The sequence below is a fragment of the Euphorbia lathyris genome, chromosome 9, assembly GCF_963576675.1.
Source record: "Euphorbia lathyris chromosome 9, ddEupLath1.1, whole genome shotgun sequence".
Taxonomy (NCBI): Eukaryota; Viridiplantae; Streptophyta; class Magnoliopsida; order Malpighiales; family Euphorbiaceae; genus Euphorbia; species Euphorbia lathyris.
Genome location: NC_088918.1, coordinates 25,325,400 through 25,333,197, shown reverse-complemented (window position 1 = coordinate 25,333,197; position 7,798 = coordinate 25,325,400). Strand labels below are relative to the sequence as shown.

At 33.6% G+C, this 7,798-nt stretch overlaps 1 protein-coding gene across 1 annotated transcript; it reads right to left on the bottom strand.

The window, feature by feature from the left end:
- Nucleotides 1-408: 408 nt before the first annotated feature.
- LOC136205959 (probable transcription factor At3g04930) lies at nt 409-2,117 on the bottom strand. The gene has a single exon (XM_065996835.1). The coding sequence runs from the start codon at nt 1,906-1,908 to the stop codon at nt 646-648; it is 1,263 nt and encodes a 420-aa protein (XP_065852907.1). The 5' UTR covers nt 1,909-2,117; the 3' UTR covers nt 409-645.
- Nucleotides 2,118-7,798: the final 5,681 nt, after the last annotated feature.

The following is a 7,798-nucleotide window of genomic DNA, read 5'->3' as shown; positions in this document are numbered from 1 at the left end:
ACCTTTCAGGTAAAATGTTATGATCAATTCATCTACTTAATAAGTAAATTCGCCACCAAACATTCACCTTACTACTACCTTGAATGAAAAAGAAACGATCACCAATATCAAGAAAGCAATCCGAAAGAACTAAGTTATACAATGCCATTGAAAACACACAAGTGCTTGATGCATCAAAGCCATATCTACAAGTAGAGTAAGCAATGCGAAATAACTAAGTTACAGAATGAGATTGAAATCACACAAGTGCTTGATGCATCAAAGCCGTATCTACAAGTAGAGTAGGCAATTCGAAAGAACTAAGTTACAGAATGAGATTGAAATCACACAAGTGCTCCGATCGAAATAAGAACTTTAACTTTATTCTAAGAGTGATTTCAATCTCCGCATCAAAGCCATATCTACAAGTAGAGAAAACTATCCACCGCTAAATAAATTAGTAAAATCATTATTCAAACAACTGTTATATCAAACAGGAAGACCAAAGATAACAACTAAGTACCCCCTTTGGCCTAACTACAAAAGGAACAAAGAAAAAGGAAAAAAGATAAAAGAATTGCAGTTACCCCTAATGAACATCATCGACCAAGGAAGCTTTTTTCTTTTTCTTTTCTCTGTGAGTAGAAACTCTGTCTTTGTCATCATCTATGCACCCATGGATCGCAACTCCTCCAATTGTGCTCTAATCTGGTCTTGAACAAGCTCCAACCGCCTGGAATATACCTCCAGTTCCAATATCTGCTGCTTCCTCCATTTCTCATCTACCATCATTTCACCCCCTCCAAAGTTTAAAGGCATAGCATTCATGGCTAAGCCCCCAATTCCTCTGCTATTACAAGACCCAGAAGCCATTGCATTATTCAACAGCTCCTTCAACAATGGCGACAAGCAGCTCCTAATTGTCTCCTCAATCAAACCCGGGACATTGGGACTGTTATTATGAACAGCGTTAGTATTATTGTTAATCTCAGTAGTCGGCACAGGAGGCTGAGACTGAGGTTGAGGCAGAGGCTGAGGCTCATTTGGCAAGCGCTTATCCTCCAATTTAACACCGGAAGCAGCTGCAGTAGCTGATCGTGGACGCGCCCGTTTCCGGGACCTGGGTGTGGACTTCGGATCCTCAATTTTAACTTCAGCTTCAACGAAATTAGGTTGGTTAGGGTTAGGGTTTCCATCTTCATCATCCAAATTACCATCTTCCCCGCAGAGTTTACCAGTAGAGCTCCAGATCTTACGCGAAATTTCAAAAGTGGCCTGATCATGAACAGTTTTGAAAGAGAATTCCTTACCGGAGCTGATTTTGGCAAGGACATTTCTATACTTCTTCTTCAAACGGCGTAATTTCTCAACCAACTGATTCTTATTGAAATCAAGCTGGAGCTTAGATTTGATTTGATCATAAAACAAAGCAGTATCATGATGATTACTTCCACGCTGCGTAGTATAATCATGAAACCCTTGAAGAAGCTCGATTTCATCTTCATCGGTCCATAACCGTTGAAAAAGCCGTCTAGATTCATCAATTTGTTGCGGAGGAGGAGGTGGCGGTGGTAGAGGTTTTTTCTCTTCCGGTTGATGAATAACGAGCGTGGTTTCAAAGCGTTGACGCTTGGGGTCAGGGGTAGAGTCCATAGAAGCAGAAACAGGAGGATTAAGATTAACACCGTTAGGAACGGCGATGGTGACGACGGAGGCAGAAGGGACAGCAATTGGAACAGTAACCGGAGAAGAGGTAGATGGAGAAACGGAGTTGAGGTCTTCTTCGTCTTCCTCGTCGGCTAAAACGTCGTCGTTTTCGACCATGACATCGTCGTTGTCGAGATCGTCATCGTCGTCTTGGGACTGGGAGGATTCGTCGTCGTCGTCAAGGTCGTGGTCGAAAACGGTGTCGTGTTGCTCAGAGGCCATAACAGAGAAATGAAAAAAAAAAAGAAGGAAAGATGGTGTAGCCGAGGGCTAGAGAGAGAAAAAAAGAAGAGATGGTTAAAACTGAAGTGGGTGGGCTTGCAGAGGTGTGGGTTAGGGAGGGGTTCACGAGGTTTCGTTGGTTTGTTGCGTGTTAGACTTGGTGATAGGCTGGTTTGGTTCGGTTTGGTTGGATGCCGGAGCATTTCGTGGGACGAACCCCCTACTCTCTTTCTATGACGCGTGTCTGTTACTTTCAATGGCGTGCTTTTCTTTCTTCTTTTTCTTCATCTATAATCACAAATAAATTGGACTTCTGAGTTGTCATTAACTGCCTTTGTTTACATACCTACTGTGTTCATCAAAATTAAGGCTGTTTAGTCTGTTTAGATGCTCAACATCAAAAATCAGTCTCTATTTTTTTTAATAGTTCATTTTGACCGTTTTTATTCTTAGATGATTTTTAGCCGTTTAACGCCGTCTAAACAATAATGAACAAAATGATTTTTTATTATAATTCATTTTTTAATTTTGCCGCATGATTATTCGTGAATTGTGTTAATTAATTTTTAATATTTTAGTTTAATTGCATTTTCTACTTGTTTTCATAACATGGTTTAAGAGTTTAAGGACATTGTTTTAGTAAATATTTGTGAATTATATTACTTGTTAACATTATATTTATTTGTTTGAATTGTTTCAATGATATTCTTCTTGAAATTTTGATATTTACATATACCGATTAATTCTCAAGGGTCTTATCCGCCCGACTAGTCACTAGCGTTTTTACAATCTTGATTTTCACTTCTTTTTTCCTCTATTTTGTAAACGTCTTTGTTTACGTTTGTTAATTAATTGGAGTAGTTTTATGCATTTTGTAAGCGGTTTATAATTGTGTTAATAATGTAGTAAATATTATAGATATATTTTTGTGATTAACTTATATATTCATACTTAATTTTTGACATGTAACAAATTATTTTTTAAAACTGTGTTTGCAATAAAAGTGAACATTTTAAAACATATCTAAGAGACTATTTTGTTTGATTTTTAAGAGTATCTCCAAGAGACTCTTAGCTCACTCTTTAAAAATAATATTAATAATGAACTCTTAGCGATTTAAGAGTAACTAATATATTGCATCTCAAATAATACTCATTATATTCACTCCTTGTTTATTATTTTATCATTAAAGTTAGACTAAATAATTTATTAGTCCCCTAGTTTTTACCTGACACACTGTTTAGTCCTTCTATTTTGAAAAACACATTATAAGGTCTCATAGCTTTTAATAATATTAACCATTTGGTCCGTTTGTCTAGTTTTTTTAGACTTGTAACCGTTATATTTTAACATAAATAGACATATATAAAATAACGGAGTAACATGGTCAACTTGTATTGTACTGTGGTTGTTCTAAAAGCTAAGATATGTTCGGTTAAAAATATATATAAAAAAAAGATAAAAGGACCATAAGGTTAATATTGGTAAAAGATAAAGACCTTAAAATGTGTTTTCTAAAATAGGGGGATTAAACAGTGTGTTAGGTAAATACTAGGGGACTAATAACTTATTTACCCTTAAAGTTATTAATTATTGTTATATTTACCAATAGTGAGATGAGAGAGAGTGCTCAATAATAAACTATTAATAAAAATGAAATAATTAACTTAAAGAAAACCACTAAGAGGTTGTTAGAGCTGATTTTTTACTCTCCCTTTTCTAATTTTAATCTAAGAGTCAGCCTAAAAAGTTGTTGGAGATGCTATGATAAACTAAATTTTGAGGAGTGCATGTCAAAAACTCCAAAAAGCCTCATAGTTTCTTCTCAAATTACTTTTATTTTTTTATTTTTTTCAAATTTAACTCTAACGTTTTCAAATAAGATCAATTTTAGCCATGTGTTGCCGAAAAATTGAAAAGACTATTTTGACTGTTATTTAACTGTCACGTCGGACTTTTCAAACATCAATTGTGACTTATCACATATAGGGATGGCAACAGGTACTGTATCCACGGGTACCCGATACTACTCGTACCCTATATAAAAGAGTATAGAGCGAGTATGTGATCAAAAACATTACCCGTGACGGGTATAAATACCCCTAGGGTAGCCGGTATATTTTATTAAATAAATTTCTATACCCGTTACGGGTAATGGTTTTGATTAAGATCCAAATATTCGGAAGCGCCTAAATGATGAAGATTGGAATGAAGCTGCTTTTTGGATAATTCGGATTACGTTTGTATTGGTTTTATATGAGGTTTTACTCATTACCATTTTATGTATGTATTTCAACTAATGGAATGTATAAGCATTTTTATAAAATAATAATAATAATAATAATAATAGTAATAATAATAATTAGAGTTATTATTTTTTATATAAAAAAATTCACGATCCTTAAATTATAGTGTTACTAACATTATGGTTCCAAAATTTATTTCAATACAAAAAAAGTTTTGAAACTATATAGTATATTAATATTGAGGCTTAAATTAAAAAAATTCGTTAAAATTTCACGAAAATAATGACTTGGAAATATTGTATTAAACCATAAATTATGGTGCATAGATAAAAAAAAAAAAAAAAGCAATTAGGTAATCAAATTTATCCATGTTATTATTTTATTAATTTTTTAAATAGATTTTTAATAATTTGAACATGTAAAATTTTAGGAATTTTATGCCATGAAATAAAGTATAGAGTTAGTAATATTAGTAATAATTCCATAATACAAGGGCTATAGAGCTATTTTAGCTGTGAATTGATTGGTAACAACTGTAAAGCAGTGGTTATTTTCAAATTTCTAAGAATGGGTACATTATTGTTTCGTGTAGTAATTGTGTAGAATAGGTTACTATTTGTGTACAATTACTATATATGTACCTCTTCTATACCAACCCAAACTATTTAACATAATAATGATACAATAGTGTTTTAGTGGAAAATGAATCTAGTTAGTTAGAGCATCTTCAACAGTCTCTTAAGTTGGTTCTTAAGTTAAAATTTGAAGAGAGAAAATGAAAATTCATCTCCAACAGCCTCTTAGTGGCTCCTCAAATCACTAAGAACCTCTCCATCCTCTCTATTAATAGAGAGCCTCTCTCCACCTCTTAGAGCATCTCCAACAGCCTCTTAAATTGGTTCTTAAATTAAAATTTGAGGAGGGAGAATAAAAAATCAGCTCCAACAGCCTCTTAGTGGCTCCTCAAATCACTAAGAGCCTCCACATCCTCTCTATTAATAGAGAGCCTCTCTCCACCTCTTAGTGCCTCCTAACTTCATTTTTAATAATAATTTATTATTGATGAGTCTCTCTCCTCACACTATTGGTAATGTAATAATAAATAATAATTTTAATAATAAAATAATAAATAAGGAGTGAATATAATGAGCATTGTTGAAGATGATATATCTTAGCCACTCTTAAATCACTAAGAGTCAATTTTTTATATTATTTTTAGAGAGTTCACTAAGAGTCTGTTGGAGATGCTCTTAGTACCTCCTAACTTCATATTTTATTAATAATTTATTAATGATATGTCTCTCTCCTCACATTATTGGTAATGTAATAATAAAAAATAATCTTAATAATAAAATAATAAATAAGGAGTGAATATAAGGAGCATTGTTGGAGATGGTATATCTTAGCCACTCTTAAATCACTAAGAGTCAATTATTTATATTATTTTTAGAGAGCTCACTAAGAGTCTCTTGGAGATGCTCTTGTGGTTAAATTTGGACCAATTAAATCTAACTGGGTGTTTGTTATGAGGAATAAATGAAATGGAATAGGGATAAAAAAAATCCAAAGTTTATTTATCAAATGTTTGTTTTAGAGATACTGTGATAGGATAAAGAAGTGAGATAAACTCCTACAATTTTAATGAAATGGAAAAGTCTGTTTTATCTCTCAAATCAATATTCTGTAACTTAAGTAGGATTGATATAGTAAAATGTAATATTTTATCACTATTTCTATCCCACAAAACAAACATGGGATAATAATTCGCAACTATCATTTTTTTTATCTTATCTCAAACTTTTATCCTTATATTCGTCCCGATATATATCCTTATCCCTATCTCTATCCCCATCAAATACCAAACGCCTTGTAAGTTTTATAATTTTATCCTAAAATTTTAATAATCTTAAATTTAAGAGTTACCGATTAAATTTATCTGGTCATTCAAAATCTGTATAAACATTACTAAATAATGATAATAGTAACACAAAATTATAGATTTTGTTTAAATGAAATTATATGGTTCTTAAAAAAGAATAATAAATGGCCTTTATGATTATTAAGAAAATTACTTCTCTAAAGATTATCTTTGTAGTGTCTTAAGGAAGTTATTATTTTGTTTAGAGTCTCTAACAAATAAGAGAAAAGCTAATAACTAGTCAATAGTAGAAGATTAGTTCCACAACCATCAACATGGAAATATCTTGGATATCTATACGAGGAATATTATACTCGCGAAGATCCAAATATAATTATCTTGTATAGTTCATCATTAAGCCTGTTATCCTACGAACCAACTTCACCTTTCAAACTTTTTTCACAAGCTCCTAACGTTTTAGGATGAACCAATAAAACCTATATTGGCTTGGGGTACTCGTAGTGACAGCTAAATTACAACCTATGAGTCTAGCTCGAAAACAAACTTCATGTAACCTATGTCCCAAGCGAGCTCCATCCCCAAAACAAACCCTAAAGTTCCGCCTAGATCGTTGTGCAAATTTTTAAGTTAGTAGCGAAATTGACAATCCAATCACCATTAGCGTCACGTAAGAGACTCGAATAGAAGTAAAGCTCAGGTTCTCCTTACTAGCCCCATCACAATTTATCTTGACCCAACCCTCAACTATCGGTCGCCAACTAAGAAAGGTCTTCCTATTTTATTTTTTTTGTTTAGACCGATACCCCACCTTTTCTTTTCCTTCCAAGCCTATTCTTCTCCTATCTTTACATCAGACACTACCTTCAGAAGTTCTTCCAGATTCCGTCTTCTGTAAGTTGAACTTTGCATTTTTAACACATGCAAGTCGATGTTCGAAAGGCCGAGGATGAGAAACCTTAGAAGTTGTCATATATTAATATAAATTAGGCCTTTAACGATTAGGTTAACCTTTTAGTTTAATTGGTTTTGTGACATGGTATCAGAGCTTTTTGACTAAGTGATCAAGGGTTTGATTCCTGACAATCTCATTTCTTCATTTTATTTCAATACATGGTAAGATGGACCTATGTTGTTTACGATTAAATCCCAGTTGAAATTCGCGTGTAGGGTCTGTTAGATATATTGAATCGAGCTTTTAACTATTAGCTTAAGCTTTTAGTTCCATTGCTATCATGACAAAAGCCAAGTAAAGTCCAAATCTTCAATGCTAATAAAACTGCAGTTGCTCGGAGGAGATTCCTCATTTTGCAAAAAAAAAAAAAAAAACTTTATTACACCTCCAACTCCACAACCATCAGACCATAGTATAAAAAATAATAGACCCAAATGGCGAGTGACGGTTCATATTAGACATTATTTTATCATGCACAAGAAGCCACAGGAAATAATGTAGCCTCTCAGGAACTTGGATCTTCCAAATGAGAGCTCAAATCGGCGATGAATTACTCAGCCAGTTCGAACGATGTAGGAGAGAAAAGGTCGACGCAACAGTGAAGAAACTCGAGTTTTCAAGTGGCACCAAAAACCACATATCAGCATTATCAGCGGCAATAAAAAGCACCACAAAAGCAAGCTTTAACACCCACTAATGCAGAACGGGAGATGTGGTCCTACGAAACATGATAGCTTCCTAGTCACACATCGCCAAAGGCAAACTAGGACAAAACTGGGAAGACCCGTATATCATCGACAAAACTGTCCTCAA

What these genes read in the sequence shown, in the direction of transcription:
- LOC136205959 (XM_065996835.1), bottom strand. Translation starts at nt 1,908, where the DNA reads ATGGCCTCTGAGCAACACGACACCGTTTTCGACCACGACCTTGACGAC.